Source organism: Sciurus carolinensis, chromosome 14 (assembly GCF_902686445.1).
Source record: "Sciurus carolinensis chromosome 14, mSciCar1.2, whole genome shotgun sequence".
In the NCBI taxonomy this organism is placed as follows: domain Eukaryota; kingdom Metazoa; phylum Chordata; class Mammalia; order Rodentia; family Sciuridae; genus Sciurus; species Sciurus carolinensis.
Window position 1 is genome coordinate 34872781 of NC_062226.1, and position 15744 is coordinate 34888524.

A 15744-nucleotide genomic window follows, 5' to 3' on the forward strand; every position below is an offset into this window, starting at 1 on the left:
AATGACTCTGTAGGCCCTCCATTGACTGCGTTGCTCATCGTCGCATCCAGCATTTTGCACGTGCCCCTTTATGCTAGACCAGGGTGGTGGGAATGGACAGCGCCAGCTGTCCTAAACGCACCTAAGCGCTAGAAGCTTTGGGCCCATGGCTTTTCAAGGCAAAGGCTGCCACAATCTAGAATCACTCACATGTTTACAAAATGGATATCTGGTCAAATGCAGCAAGAGGTGCAGGGCCTTGGAGGGAGGCTGCTGGAGTCGAGGAGGTTCCGGGACCTGGAAAGCTCAGGATCTGTGTCCACCAGTCCACCCCGCAGACCTGGAGGTTCTGACCCCAGGGGAGCAGCAAGGCGGGTGTCGGGCGGGGGGGATGCCTTGTGGAGAAACAGGAGACCAAAGGGAAGAGCAAGTGCTGTATTTTACTGCATTTTCTTCCAGTCTTTTATCTGTGTACATATACAGACCTTTTTTCCTGTGGTGGTGTATTTTAGAAGACAGGACTCCTTTCGTAAGTACTGTTTTGAATCCTGATTTTGTCAGTTGCTGAAATGCCAAGGATTTCGTTGTAATCGATACACAGACCCCTTGCCTGTTGTGGGCTGCGTAGTGTATATCCCCAGGAACTCACCCATCGGAACTGGTGTTAACTGGTCCGAGGCACCACAGGCCTTGGTCAGTTTTCCTCCTTCTGTACGTCTGGTTGTAGCCGGAGCTGCATTTGTTTGCACAAAGGAAGGGATTCATTTTTAGGTGACACCAGGAAAGGTATCACTGAAGGCAGCTTGCCTCCGTATGTGGGGTTGAGAGCAAGCTCGGGTCTCCAGCATCTCTGGCTGTGGCGTGGCCAAATGGGAGGCAGGTCTTTGGATATACCACTAGCCAGCCCTGAGGGACTTTGATGGGTCCACCCATGGGCTCACCCTGACAGGACCTGTGCCACTGAGGCTTTTGCAGGTACTCGGGTGGACACACATGCCCACCCTTTGGTGCAGCAGCTCTGGGCCTGCCCTGAGCTGCAGGGCAGACTGTGTAGGCCTCAGCAGGGACTGAGAGGCCCATTAGGGTCCCAGTTTTTCCTCAACCAGGTGCTCTTTCCAGCACATGCCTGCTCGATCCCTGTGACCTTGGCCCAGGAGAAAATGACTCATGGGCTTTTGGGGGAAGGCTACCTTCACTTGGGAGGGTGACTTCTACGGACACCTGACGCCTGATTCTGTGCAGACTCCATCACATTTGCGAAGCCACGATCTGCTCAAAATCCCAGAGACAGATGAGGAATGGAGGGTTTTTTGCCCATCTGACAATGAGGAAACAAATCCAGGAGCATTGGGATATAACTGGGGCAGGGGCTGAGCGAGTGGCGGCCTGGGGCTCTCTGCCTGTCCTTGGCTGCTTCCGCTGGGGTGAACCTGCCAGAAGGGCCCTCTTACTCCCCTCATTCTGTCTCCAGGAGCTCTTCCCGGTCCGGGCAGCAGATGCTGTCAGGCCTCACTGCGTGCCTCCTGCCTCACCAGTCTGGCGTTTTCCAGCTGGCTGGCATCTGCACCTCTGTGCCTGAGGACTTTTTCCAGGGCCTGGGAATGGGGCCTGCTGGCCACTGTGCCTACACACAAATGACTGGCCTCCATCAGTGACTCCCAGGCATGGGTATCTGGCCTCCAGCTCCCTTGACCTCAGGAAGGTAATTCTGAGGAGTGGCCTGGGCATGATTTCCCATGAAATAAAGCTCCAGGCACCCACCTTGGTTGGTGGCTTAGCAGCCCAGCTTTCCTGTCTTCCTTCCCTAGGCCCATGTCCATCTTCTCCTAAGTGTCTCCTCTCAGATAAACCACTTGCACTAGAGTCCCCACTTTAGGGTCTGCGTCTGGGGAATTAAGACTACGGCAGCCTGTAGGGCATGAGAACGGCATCCTTCATGTGCTCCCCAGCGCCCTGGTGCGTGTGCCTGTGGAGCGTGCCAGGAGGAGGATGCTTTCCCGTGCAGGTGGGGCACTCAGGCTGAGAGGAGTGGGAGCCATGTCCAGAGCCCCACAGCTGGGGAAGCACTGACGCTCAGGGCCCAGAATCCAGTACCAGCCTGGAGTCCCCCACCCTGCCTTTGGCTTCTGCTCAGCACACCTTGCTGACCCTGCTGCTCACAATGTGCTGTGCAGCGGTAAAAGGGGAGCATGTCCGGAACCTGCCCTCCAGGGTTGGACTGAGAGCAGCAGGCTTTCACACAGCTGTGAGCCAGGGCAAGGTGGAGGGGCCTTCCCAGTGCACTTACTCCCTCTGCCTGGCACGTGCGACTGAATGACTCCTGCCCTTAACCATGCCAGTTCTCCCTGGGGAGGTGACCTGACCAATGCCCTCTTCCAGTCCCCCACTGCAGACTCTCCTTGGTATCCCCAGCCCAGAGCTTGGCATAAGCAGGCACACAGTGAGTAGGACTGACCGGTGAGGGGCACCATCGCAGATGGAGGGGACATTACAGAGCTCTATCTATGGTAACTTTCTGTAGAAAGTGCCAGGTTATATGAGAAACAGTGTCTGGGGCGCAGGGTCAGTTTCTTAGCCTATGACTGCGCATGAGAAGGTTCATCAAGCCTGATGTGGTGGTGCACACCCATAATCCCAGCGACTCCAGGAGCCGAGGCAGGAGGATTGCAAGTTCGAGGCCAGTCTGGGCAATTTAGGGAGACCCTGTCTCAGAATTAAAAACAAAACAAACAAAATAAAACTCTTCCAGCCCTGGCTTCTAGAGAATATGAGAAGACAGCATTTCTTTAAAACGTAAATCAACATTTATTGAGCATTCACATTAAGCTGAGTGTAATTGGGAACCATCAAATATGGTGGTGGTAGTTGTGGCTGATGCTGCAATGTCCTCAATAAAAAGAAAGTGACTGTTGGGGAGGGCAGCTGTTTGGAGCTGCCTGTGCCTAACGATGCCCTGGCCCGCCTGGCGGCTCCGAGTGGAAGATGTGCATGAATCATCCTAATGGGCCCCATTCGGAGAGAAATGACCCTTCACTTAGCACTGTTCTGCTTACTGCCTGTGGGCTGCACCAGGCCCCACAGCCTTCCCTTCCATCGCAGCTCCAGCCCAGAAAGCCCTGGTGGGAGGACCAGGCTCCACAATGAGTCCACTTACTCCTGGGTCCTGGACGGGGCCCAGATGCCTGGTGTCTGAGGTCCCCCACACGGGAAGGGCCTTGGCTCCTGGGCGCTGCTGTTCTGCCGTTGCGCTGTGCATACCTTTCTGGTGAGCACACTGGGAGTTATTCTTACCGTGCGGGCCTTCTCTTACCGTGAGAAAGCCTCACGGGCATTCCTCCTCTTTTCTTGGGAAGGGAACAGTCTAGCCCTGCCTATCAGGAATGGAAAAATGCCTCAAATTAGGTTGTCCAAACCATTTTGGAAGCAGGCAGGCTATAAATACATAGATCAACAAATGACTTAGGGTCTCTGGTGCTCTGGTTTTTGGTGGGAGTCAGTTTTGTCATTCTGCTGATGGGGGTTCTGCTTATGTCCCTCCCTCATCTACTAGGAAGCCTCTGGTAGCTCTCATTGTCCAGGTGGGGGCCCTGTTACTGGTGTCTGGATGACCTTGGCAAGATACATTAGTCCTCAACCCATTGCCATTTTATGGTTGAGGAGGCCAAGGCACAGAGAGGGCAAACCACGGGGCACCCACATCCCTGCTCCTGACTGCTGTGTCCCCTGCCCTCGCAGCCTTGCTCTCAGGAGAAGGGAGACTTGTTCTTGCTCTTCTCCACCAGAGCTGGACCGAGTGTTTTCAAGGCAGTAGCCCCACACCCCTGGAGGTGCACTTGTGCCCCTTGAGCAGGAAGTTGGAGAGAAGGAGAGTGGGTATAAGATGATGGGGTGCAAAGGAGAACAAGGGAGGCACAGCTGGTGTACCCAGTCTGTCTGGCAGCCACAGCCTATCTGTAGCATTGGGTGGTGGTCTTTGCAAGAGGGGTTGGGGGAGTCTCCTGGTGGGGCAGTTGGGGTGGATATGCCCAGAAATTTTTAGGGATGACTTTAAGGGGAAAATCAGAAAGCTATCCAGATACTGAAGAAGCAGTATGGACCTGGGGGTAAAGAAATGTGGATTTGATTACCTGTTTCTGGCATTGGTCTTGGTAAGTTTCATCCGTCCTTGGGGTCTCCTATCCCCAGTGAATTCATGATTTCCAGAGTGTGGATGTCTTCAGTGGCACATGTTGGGGTTCCATGAAAGGTTTACTTTGAACAAATTATATGCACGAGAGTTTGAGACATAAGAGATCTAGACCACTTTCAGGGGTCCTCTCAGTAGTGACGGTGAAGAGCTGGGTGAATTCAGACTCGGGACAGATGCGGTGAATTCTCTGTTCATAGGCCCAGGCTGAAAGCAGTTAAGAAATTCTAGGATTGAGCTCTTTCTAAGTTCAAAATAGAACCACCCACTGGTGGAGAGATGCCAACAAGCCTGTCCCTACCACTTGACAGTGACCTTCTGGGGTAAATAGGGAGGGCCTGGCTCTGCTCTAGGGACCTAAACAGAAAGAGAGTGGGTGGGTGTGACCGTGTGTTTGAGAGAAGGACCAGGCAAGTTGGGCCCCTGAGAGGAACTGGCAGAGGCTGTGATTTGGAAGGTATTTTTCCTGACAAGCTGGAGCCTGCAGGTGTCTAGGCAGGCGGCTGTAGCCGTGGGAGGGGCAAGACTGAAAAGAGCATTGGTGACCACTGGAAGCTCCCCTTGTGGCCTCTTGAGGTGGAGCAGGTACGTGGCAGGTCTTTAAAGGACCATTTACAATGAACGCTGAAGGAAGGGCAAAGAAATGGGTGGTGGAGGCTGGAGGCGGAGCTCAGCGTAAGGAAGACCACTGTAGTAGTGGAGAGTGGCAGCTCCCCGCCTTGGGGGCATGTGGCAGAGGAATTGGAGGAGATCCTCCTGCAGGGAAAGGGGAGCTTAGGACTTGGAGTGACAGCAGGGCCAGTCAGGCTAGGAGGGGGCAGGGAGCCCATCCTAAGTCAGGGTGGAAGAGTGCCCTCCTGCCTCTGATTTCCAGGAGGTGCAGCCGAGTGTGTGAACGTAGCTAATTAATCTTCCCCAAATTAATTTCCTTACCATGTCAGAAATGATTTATTGGCGCGCCCATAAAGGGAGTTGATCTGTGCTGGTCAAAGCCCATAACACAGGGAGAAGGAGCAGGGGTATTTGCTTGCGTGTCCGTGTGGTGTGTCCTGGCCGGGTTCTGTGGGCCCCTCCAAGCCTCAGGTACTGGGCACAGGTGGGGAGTGCAGTGCTGTCTCCCAGTGCACAGAGTTGGCCTCGAGGGTCCCAGGAGGTTCATTGCCAGTGGGCCAGGTGCCCCAACTAGGAGGTGCATCCTTCTCAAAGCATAAAAATGGAGAGAGAAGATGGTTCACAAACATGCTTTTTAGGAAGCTGAGGACTGTGACAGCTGATGTCATGCTTAATTGCAGCCATTTCCTCTGTGGAGTCACTGGGCCTTGGTGAGGCTTTTCCTCATATCTTTGTCTCATCTTTCCCAGTAGCCTTCCAGCTTCTTATGGTTCTTAAGGTGCTGGTATACCTCACAGCACTGGGTGGGTCCTAGTTGTCTTCTGAATGCCCAGGAGACAGCATGTGCCCTATAATAAGCACACAGCCTTTCATAAGCTGCAGACACCCCCCCCCCCCCATCATTTTATTTGGTACTTACAACATTCACATGAAACTAAGAGGCAAACCATTCCTCCTCAACCCAGAGAGAGAAAGCAGTAGCCCAGAGCAGGTATAGCAGAGCTGGTTCCAGAGCTGCTTGTCTAGACTGTCCCTGCTCGGCCATGTCCTATGTGCCGAGTCACCCTTTCCTCTCCCCAGCCCTGCCCTTCTCAGCCACGGTGGGAGTTTCTGCAGATAGCCGTCTACTAGTCAGTCCTCGAAGCTGGACAACTCAGAGCCTCCGGCAGCTCAGACCTGCGTGTCCAAGTCCAGTCAGTTCCACAGAGTGGCATTGGGAGCATCGTCAAGTGGCATCCCATTAGCTGACCTTCCACCCATGCGGAAGCACCAGAGCCTCTGCTCAGACGTCTGGAGTGACGGGAGCTCCCTTTCCCAGGCAGCATGTCCCTTTATTGGCTGTCATATGTCCTTCCTGAGTCACCAAGCTTGCCTCTGTTTCGCTTCTGGGTCTGCACAGAACATCTGTCCACTGCCTCTTCCCTGAGCAGCCTCCTGGCTATTGGAAGTCCTCTCCAACCTCCGGATCCCTGTTCCTTTAATGCCATCTTTTTGTTGGCATGGCAACGGAGCCTCCATCCTGTGGACATCAGGCCTGCTGGGTCCTGTGTCACAGCAGGTCCCAAAGGAAGACCAGGAAGGACTCAGGGCCTGTACAGCCCTCCAGTAGGGACAGAGCATAGAGCTGTCTGGCTGCAGCTGTCACGTTATGCCTCACATGTTACTCACTCACCTTCAAGGACCCTTAGAGTGAGTGAGAGGCTTATGGGCCTCTCAAGACAAAGAGCCTGGGGCCCACCCCTCCCTGTGTCCTGCACCTCACAGCTGAATGGCAGGCCTGTATCACACCACTCCATTTTCTTGGCCAGGTGAATAGAGTATGTTGAATGACAATGGAGTCAGCACCTGCTGCCACACTAAGGCAAAGGGTGTGTCTTGTCTTCACTTAGTAAAAGTGTCTGTAATGCAAGGGGGCTTGGTTTTAAATTAACCTGAGTTTATGACCTGCCTATAATGAGCCTAGTGCATCCTGGGTGTGTATAAATGTGGTGGAGGAACCACAGTTCCATCAGTTGTCAGATTCCCGAAGAGACCCATGACCTCAAAACTGTTAAGGAAAGTAATGCACAGACTTCGTGGTGAATCAGTGAGAAAATGGTCTGACTGAGATCACTGAAGATGCCCTCCGTGTGTCTCATGCAATTTGCTTAAGAGTAGAGCAGAAAGAAGTCATGGGCCTGTCAAGAATCTGGGGCCTCATAGGGTGTCACCCCTCTACTTCCTAGGGAGTAGAGAGCAGAGCAGAGACAACCCACCCCCCCAACACACACACACACACACACACACACACACACACACAAGCCAGGAACTGAGCTGGGACAGCAAAGCTGCCGATTTCTTCAAACTGCAGGACATCACAAGGTGACTGGGTGGTTCATGGGAGATGCCTAGGGGTGGTGAGGACTGTGGGGTTCACTCCTGGAAGGTGGCAGATGCTCTCACCGGCCCCTCCTTATTAGTAGGTTCGAGCTGTTTCAGCAGGGACCCCCCTGTGCATTTTTGTAGTGAGTCCCCTTGACAATGCCACAGACCTCTGGGAGCTGGGTGGTCTTCCTGGAAGGGTTTGCTGAGAGCCAGGTGGACGTACCTGAATACATTTGTGCTTTTGAACAGCAAGCCTCCAGGTCCTCAGGACTGGGACCCAGGAAGCCAGGCCAGGGCCTCACCTGCAGAGCCCTCTCCCCCTGTGCAGGTGTGTCTCTCATTCTGGAGCCAGCCCTCCTGATTGCACAGAGACGCCCTTCCGTCGGCCGTCAGGTAGATTTTGGAGAAGGACGAAGGCATGCTGGGTCAGCTCTCACTCTGGCTGACCCCCAGGGAAGAAAGCTGGGAGCCGCAGTTAACGTGAACTTCTTGCTTGACTTTAATGAACAGGGCTGAGAAATAGTTGGGAAAAGTGAAATTCCCGAATAATGTCTGGAGACCTGCCTTCAGGCTGGGGGGTGGGGCGGCAGTGGCTGGCACTGGCTTATTGTTCCCAAACTTTCCTGATAAGAATCACCTGGGTTGCTTGTTAAATACACAGATTATGGGGGCAAGGAGTCTGTTTTCTTAACAAGCATTCCAGACCATTCCTGTCTTCAGACAGGTTTGGGAAACAGTCTGTCTGCTGTACCAAAAATAGCTTGTGGAAGAGGAGTGCTTTACAACAAGTTTAGTTTTGCATCTAACAAGTGAATGGGCTCTTGTTCGCCATTGTCTTGGCAGTAGAGTACAGACAAGTCTTTGACCCCCATCCCAGTCCCTCTTCCTACTAAAGGAAGGGGTTGTTTGGGGCATGCCTCTCTCCAGATCTTTCTTTCAAATTAGTAGTAGAAGTTTCTGTTTCTCTTTTCATAAACAGGTATCATGTATTTATCATCCCACAGTTGCTGCCTTTCCATTCAAAGCAACATCATGAAGAACTATGTTGGCTCATTTTGAGCAAATGCCTTTTTAAAATTTGCTACATAATATTCCATAGTATGGAACTAGCACAGTTGCTTTAGCAGTTCCCCCACTGATGGGTATGGCGATGGGTGTAGCGATTGCTAGTTTCTCATTTTCACTTGCTTCAGTGAGCATCTTTGTCCATATCCCCTTGTGTACATTTGGGACTACAAATTGAGAAGTGAAAGCACTAGGTCAAACTGCGTGCATTTGGGATTTCAGTGGGTTCTGCTAAAAATCATCCTAGAGGGACTCTACCCACGTACATGTCGGTGGAGCATGTGGAGAGGCCCCAGTTCTCCATACAGGTGGCGACTCTCTCATAAAGCAACTTGAACTCCTCTGTGGAAGTGTTGCCAAGTGGCCACACCCACCTTCCTCTAGCACTTCCCTTTGGGGGTGAACAGGAAGACACATTTCCTATCACAGAGCTAATCCTAATCCCTAAGATAAAAACACCAGGGTTCAGACTGCTGGAAGGGACGGCGTTTCACCCAGCAGCATGTGCAGAACAGACAGGAGGCACACAGAGCCAACTCCCAGCCTGCAAGGAGCCCAGAGAGCCTTTCTGAGAGGTGATGGGTGTGGTGGACTCTGCTCCCCCAGTGGGAGTGAGGAGGTGTGTGAGCTAGCCCTGAGGCCCTGCTGCTGGCTTGCTGGGTGGCCGTGGCAGTGCCCTGAGCCCCTGGACTGCAGAGGCCTTTTGTAAAACAAGGGAAGGCTGGAGCAGGCTTCTGGGAGACTGCAAACACAAAACTTTACTGCTTATGAGTCTGCAGAGTCCTTTTAGGGGCTCTGGGCTGACCTGGGCTCTGCAGTTTTCTTTGAAAGCAGGCTAAGGTGCTTGCCTGAGGTTTAGCACCCATCCTGGGAGGCTGAGAGAGCCCAGGAAGAGGTATGTCCCTGGTCCCTGTTCTGCTGCTGCTGCTGCTGCTGCTCAGCTCCTCAATTGCAGGCGGGAGGGTGGCCTGGGTTACCACTTCAGGTCTGCTCCTGTCCCATGTAACTGCATGCAGCCACAGAAGGGAACAGAGACCAAAATCCAAGACAAGTTTCTGTGCAGAGAAGTCCCGGCTGGCTCTCTTTGGTTGAAATTGTTCAACCAAGATTTATGGGACTTGTCCGCTAACTGAGGCATTTTAAAGCAAAGTAAAAGCAACCCCAGCAGGAATCCAGGCCCACATCTGGGGAAATTAATTCATTCCCATTCCTACACACAGAAGAGCAGTAGCCTTTGGGGAAACTCCTGCCTGGCTCTCTGACTTACAGTGAATCCAAGCTTCCTGGACAGTGGTCACACCACTTGGTCCTGTGGTCCATGGCCCTGCATGTGTTGCTCTAGCTGACTGCCTGCTCAGCTCTCCCAGCATCTGGTTAAATTTTTACTCCCAACTAGGACATGATTTTGCTTAAGGTTGGACAGTTCAGTGTAGTGTTTGCCAAGTTTCAGGTTGCTCAAACCTTGATTCCCCTCCCTCTGCCAGCCTCACTTTGAAGTTGAAAAGCAGATTGATTAAATATACATTTTAGGAACCTTCCGATTTGCTTCTTAAACTAACAGAATTCTAAACTTTTTTTTTTTTTTTTTAAACGGGGGATTTTCAACTGTCAGCAGGTATAACTGGATCCATATGTCAGCAGAGACCAGGGGCTTTTCCTGGGTTTAGGATTTGTAAATTCTTACTGAAACGGAAGTAAGCAGGGCAGGCAGCTAGGGGCCGGGTGACAGCCTGAGCTCAGATCTCATTTTAATTAGAAAATATAGATAGCGGCTGCTGACTCACGGCCCCCCCCAGAGTTCCCATCCCAGGGTGAACAAAGGTTTGGTTTACATCCTACAAGCCTCCTGTTTGCAAATCACAGAGCATTTCCAGCACTTCCGAGAAGGGGCTGCCTACTGATTTCCACATTACTATGGAGACCGCAACTCCTCCCCCCATGTTCCCCAGTGAATCCCCCCACATGATTTTGTTTGGGGGAAATACATCTTCCCTTCCCCATTGCAGACTAGACGGAGGATAGTCACGTTGAAAAGAGACAGTGAGGACGTCTGGGGTGAGAGAAATGAGATTAGATGTCATCCACGGCAGCGACATTATTTTCTCCATTTGGACATCTGGTCCCTTGAACTTAAAACCCTGCCCCTGATGGGCATCTGAACTGTCCTGTTTGACTGTGCTTCACGTGTATAATTTTCTCCCTAATGTGTTCTGCAAATGGTAGAGTAGAAATATCAAATGAAAGACATCCGCAAGGCCGAGCTCTTCCCAACCCCCCTCTTTCCCTGGCCTGGTGTCACTTGAGCTCATTGAGGCTCCAGAAAGGCTGCTATTACGACGTCAGCATCTGGAAGCGCCTGCTGGGACCCAGGGCCTAGCCCTCTGCCCCGCCCATTTCCATCGATGCTCCAGTGCTGGGCGCCCCAAGCCTCGCTGGTGAGGCTTGTTCCTGTTTGGGGAGCAGAGACCACCGCCACATGCTGGGAACAGAAGCTGCAGCCTGCCATCTTCCCCCACCCCACCCATCACACTCAGGGCAGCTGGCGGTCACTCGTGCCCCCTGCCAGGGCTGCTGGCACAAGCTGCCATTCACCAGGCAGACAATGGGGGATTTTCCTTCCCCTTGAGTTTACAGGCCCCTCAAATGCCTTACATTCCAGGAGCTTGGAAAGACGGTGGCTCCTGTGGTTTCTAATTAAGCTCACAATTTAAATAACAAATCATGTAACCCCAAGGGGGGTGGGAAATGCTAACCTACCCCCTCCTAAGACAGGCAGCCAGGTGGCCCTGCTGGGAAACTGAGGCCTTGCCCATGTACAGCCTGGAGGAAATCCCTGTGAGAGCTGGTGAAGCTAGGGTGTGTGGTAGGGGGTTCTGGTTCTTACCCCTCATCAGGGTTAGAAAGTCAAAAGTGGGAGGGGAGCAGCCCTGGTGCTTCCACCCTAGAATTACCACCCTTCTGGGGCGTGGGGGGTTGTGGAACTTGATCTCTGAAGTGTTAGAATCCAGGTATGCACATTCTCCTGGGAGTCTCCGCCCCCCCCTCAGACCTGCCCAGGTGATTCATTCTTCCTCTGTCAGCAGTGAAACTTTTCTCTGGGGAGAGGCGGGGCTGGGCCAGAGCTGAGGAGTGAGAATCCAGGAGCCAGGAGTGGGGATCCGGTGGAGTCCAGGATCTCCAGCGCTCCAGGTGTTGGAGAAGGGTCTTTATGTCTGTAACCTCCAGGGGCCAGCACCTGCCTCTCCCCCCTGCCAGAAGTTGCTTCTGTTTTCATATGCCCTCTTTGGGGCCACGGTCATCTTTATAGTGGGTTGATCTCACCAAATTGTTGTCTGATGACCCAAGGCGTGGTGTGTTCCAGACCTGGGAAAAACGGAGCTCTGAATGCAATTATCTCTAGACCAGCTCGTCTGTGCCTCCCCCAGCACCAGGGGCATGTCAGTGTTTCTAGGCCTTCTGTGATTCTGTTTCCATCTTTACCATCATTTCCATTTCATTAAACTGAGTAACTCATGTTCCCCAGGCACTTGACGCCTGTTGACACCTCTGCCAAGTGCTCTTCTGGTCTCACATCACTGTGCCTGGAACTGACCAGGCTGTGGACAGGCCCCTGGGGCTTTCCCTGTGCCCGAGCACTGCCAGTGTGGGTCCCACTTGTTCTCCGAAGGACTTGGAGCTCACGAGGCTGGGCGTTGATGCTGGCTCCCACCTCCCCTTCCCCTCCTTGCTTATCTGTTGAAGCAAAGCCTGGTCGTAACAGAAGTGAAACAAAAAAGTCAACAGTGACCTCACACCCTTCCCTCTTCTCTGCAGGTGACCATAGCTGATGACTACTCTGATCCCTTTGATGCCAAGAATGATCTCAAGAGCAAAGCAGGAAAGGGGGAGAGCGCTGGCTACATGGAGCCCTATGAGGCCCAGAGGATCATGACAGGTAAGCAGAGTGACTGGCACAGTGTCTTTTTCTGTGACTATAAGAGAATACATGAGGCTGGGAAATTTATGAAGAAAAGAGATTTATTATCGTCTGGATTCCAGAAGCAGGGATATTAAAAATTCGTTGGCCATATCTGGCCAAAACCTCGTGCTATATCAAAACATGACAGAAAAAAGCAAAAGGACAAACAGGCATGTGAGAAAGAGACAAAACACAATGGGCGACCTTGCTTTATAACAGCTTGCTCTCCTGGTAGCTAATCCAGTCCCATGGAGCAAGAACTTATACCTAAGAAAAGGCTTTGGTTTATTCAGAAGGCCTCCACCCCCTTGACCCTAGCACCTCCTGCTAAGCCCCGCCTCCCAACTGTGGTCCCTTCTACCAAGGCCCGCCTCCCAGCACCGACCCCTTGAGCAGTTAATGAACTTAACGTGTGTTTTAGTGGGGACAAACTACATTTAAGCCCTGGGACACAGGGACTTGTCAGGGAGGTGGGGAAGGCTCAGGGGTCGGCTTGTGCCTTCAAGGTACTGGCTTATGTTTCACCAGGAAAAACTGATGGGGCACAGATAGAAATGTATCATGTGCAGTTAAAGAAAGGTAGGGACTGAGAAGTAAGTGGGGAAAATGTATCCGAAATTTATGACTGAGGAAAGATTCTTAGAGACATAAGACTTTTCTTGGAGCTTCCCAGCAGCCAGGGCCAAAAGGGGAAGCAGGATGAGTCACCTTGTTTTCATTGCCTGGAAGGGGCCAGACCCAATCATTTGCAGGGACAGAATTCTCTTTGGCCATGTACCGAGATATCTTCGTCCTGGGGCTGGCAGCCGCACAATGCTCCTAGTCTTCGTGCCACCTTTATAGGAACCATGGAGACTTTCCCCTTTGTGGCTTTTGCCTATGGGGCCTTGATGACAAAACCTTGCCAAAAAATTGTGTGGGACCCAGAAGATGTGTCTAGGAGGACAGCATCCTCCAGGCCGCTTCACCAGGATGCTTGGAGTGTCTATAAGGAGCGAACAGCTATCCGCCCTCTTGGGGTGGTGGGAAGCGTGGACGGAAGGTGCACGCTGAGAAGAGGAGAAGCCCCCACATGGTTCCTCCTGGCTCAGGAGGACCATCCAGAAAAGCAGCTGTGTTGGAGCCCCCAGGTCCTACACGTGGCAGAAACAAGAGCAGGACAGCGGCTGGGAGCAGGTTTGGAGCTCCCTGGGATTTGGGGGCCTGTTGAATTGGTGCCCTGGATGCCTGGGGATTCAGATGTGAATGCCTTATTATTTGTGTCTTTGAGGCTCATGTCCGTGAGCACTGCCACCTGATTCCACTTGAATTTGGAGAAGAAAGGGAAGGAAGTGACATTTAGTGAGCACTTAGCGTGTGCCGGGCTCATGCTGGACATTCGCTCCTAGGGCTGCAGAGCACATGATGGTGGGAGGATCCGGGTGTGAGTCCAGCCTCTGCCTCCAGGACTCTGCTTCGTGTTCTCATTCACAGAAGGCCATTGTGTGGCTCCAGACTGCTTAGCCACTTCTGGAAGGGCAAGGCAGAGAGGGGTTGTCCAGCTGGACTTAGGCCAGGCTCTGGGGCTCACTGCCATCTTCCTGTCCCCCAGCAGAGCAGCCCTGCAGGCAGCAGGGGCAGAGAGCTGAATGTGTGGGGCCAAGGTTCCACCAAAGGCCCAGGCTTCAGAGAAACGGGTCAGCTGGTGGAGGCCCCACCACAGATGCAAGCCCAGGCCCTGCAGCGAGCCCAAGGCCGCTTCCTGGCCCTGCGGCTCTGTCAGACCTGTTTAAAGGAGTGTGGTGACAAGAGCAACGGGGACCCTGTGGCCCATGCACAGTGTCATCCAATCATCCAACAGCCTCACTTTACAGATGAGGAAACTGAGATCAGACAGGGAGAGACTTGTCCAAGGACGCACAGCAAGTTGGTGGCAGAATGTCAGCTGCAGCCCAAGCTTTGCAGGGAAGATTGGGGTGGGGTCCTGAAGGAAGGTGGCATTTGTTTTGGATACTGGGGTATCTCAGGTACACAGAAATGGCAGGAGGGAGCCAGGCTGGGGCCCCTGCCAGGTACCAGGCTTCATTCTGGGCACTTGGGTGTACATGCTCACTGAATCTCACAGTGTCCCTTTAGAGGCCATGTCCAGGTTTATAGGTGAGGGGAACCGGGGTTAAACCCTTCCCTAGGTCCCCCAGGTAGATAGAGGGCTGAGTACCTTAGGAGAAGAGGGTAGATGGAGACCAGGTGGTGCTGCAGTGGAGCCAGGTTCCTGCCAGCAGTGGATCCCCAGGTGGGGTCTCTGCACAGCTCGGTACTAGAGTCCCGAGGGATTCGGGTGTTCTTCAGGGGGTACATCCTGGACAGGTCGGAGGCAGGGCAGTTGGTTGGCCTCGCTGCCTGTCGGCCCTCCTGTCCCAGATGTGCCCCAGGACACTGCTCTCTGTTGGCTTGGAGGCTGGGTCCCAGTTTACCAGCATTTCTTTTACTTTAAAGAATATCAGTGACTGGAAGGAATGTTTTCTGGCCGTGATGATCTTGTCGCAGCTCCCTGTGATCCAGAGCCCTTGGTGTGTATCGTCACTGTGGTGAGGGGGGGCAGGCCGAGCCTCAGCCTGTGAATGCCCCTTCTAGAAGGGGAGCGGCCTGCTGAGTGGACCCACAGTTGGTTCAGGGGAGAAGGTGGAGGAGAGGTTGGTGCTGGGGTTGGCAGTGGAGTGGGGTGGCCCGGGGGCGGGTAGTTTCATGTGTATGTATGCGTGTGGCTCCTAGTGACAGAGCAGCGTCTCCTTTCCTTCTCTCTGCCTGGATGGCAAGCCCAGGAAGGAAGCCAGCCTGGAATCAAGCAGATGTGGGATGGCCATTTGCCACTCAGATGACCCACCGGACTCAGTTTCCCTACCTAGCAGTAGCCTTACATTGTGCAGTCAGTAGGACATCTGGCCACCTTGGGCCACTAATGGTTGTGTGATTTTAGGTTGGGTGCGTTGGGTGCCTCTGCTTTTCCCCAAATCTGCATGATGGGTTGGTGACAATACCAAACACAATGGAGGCAGCTGCCAAGTTCTCTGGTACTTGTTTATAGCAAGGAGGCCAAGACAACCCAGCTAGTTAGCTGTGGGCTGACTTCCTGTTTTAACCACCAGGCAGCATCTTCTCTCCAGGCCTGCCCACCACTGCCAACTGGGGCTCTAATTAACTGATAAGGTTCTGTCCCCTGTGTGCCTCGGCTGTGTGCAGCAGGTAGCGGGGAGCTTTTGTGAACAGAGAACTGGGCCCACCCGGGGGCTGTGGCTGAGATGCAGGGCATGGGAAGGTGTGCCTGTTTCCCAGGGGCTCCTTTGACCCCGTGTCTCCTCCACTTACCCTCTCCACAGACTCCACTTTGTGTCACCTGCAGGAACTATGTCTTGCTCCAAGCAGGGTGCTCAGCCCCAGAGCCGAGATGCCATGGGCGCCTGGGCCTCACCTTCCACCACGTCTCTCTCACGCTTCCCTGTGTGCCGGGCGCTTCTGCGAGGATTAGCTCACTTCATGCTCACAGCAGCCTGTGCAGCACTGGTGTCCCCTTGACAGAGCGGAAGGCCGGGTCTCGCGGGAG

The 15744-nt window shown here is 53.2% G+C and overlaps 1 protein-coding gene across 1 annotated transcript in view; it reads left to right on the top strand.

Annotated features, from left to right (window-relative positions):
* The window catches only part of Shb (SH2 domain containing adaptor protein B), a 131053-nt gene that overhangs the window by 35335 nt on the left and 79974 nt on the right, over window positions 1-15744 (top strand). Inside the window, exon 2 of the mRNA XM_047525403.1 lies at window positions 12020-12140. Coding sequence (XP_047381359.1) covers window positions 12020-12140 — 121 coding nt within the window. The remainder of the gene's footprint in view (window positions 1-12019; window positions 12141-15744) is intronic.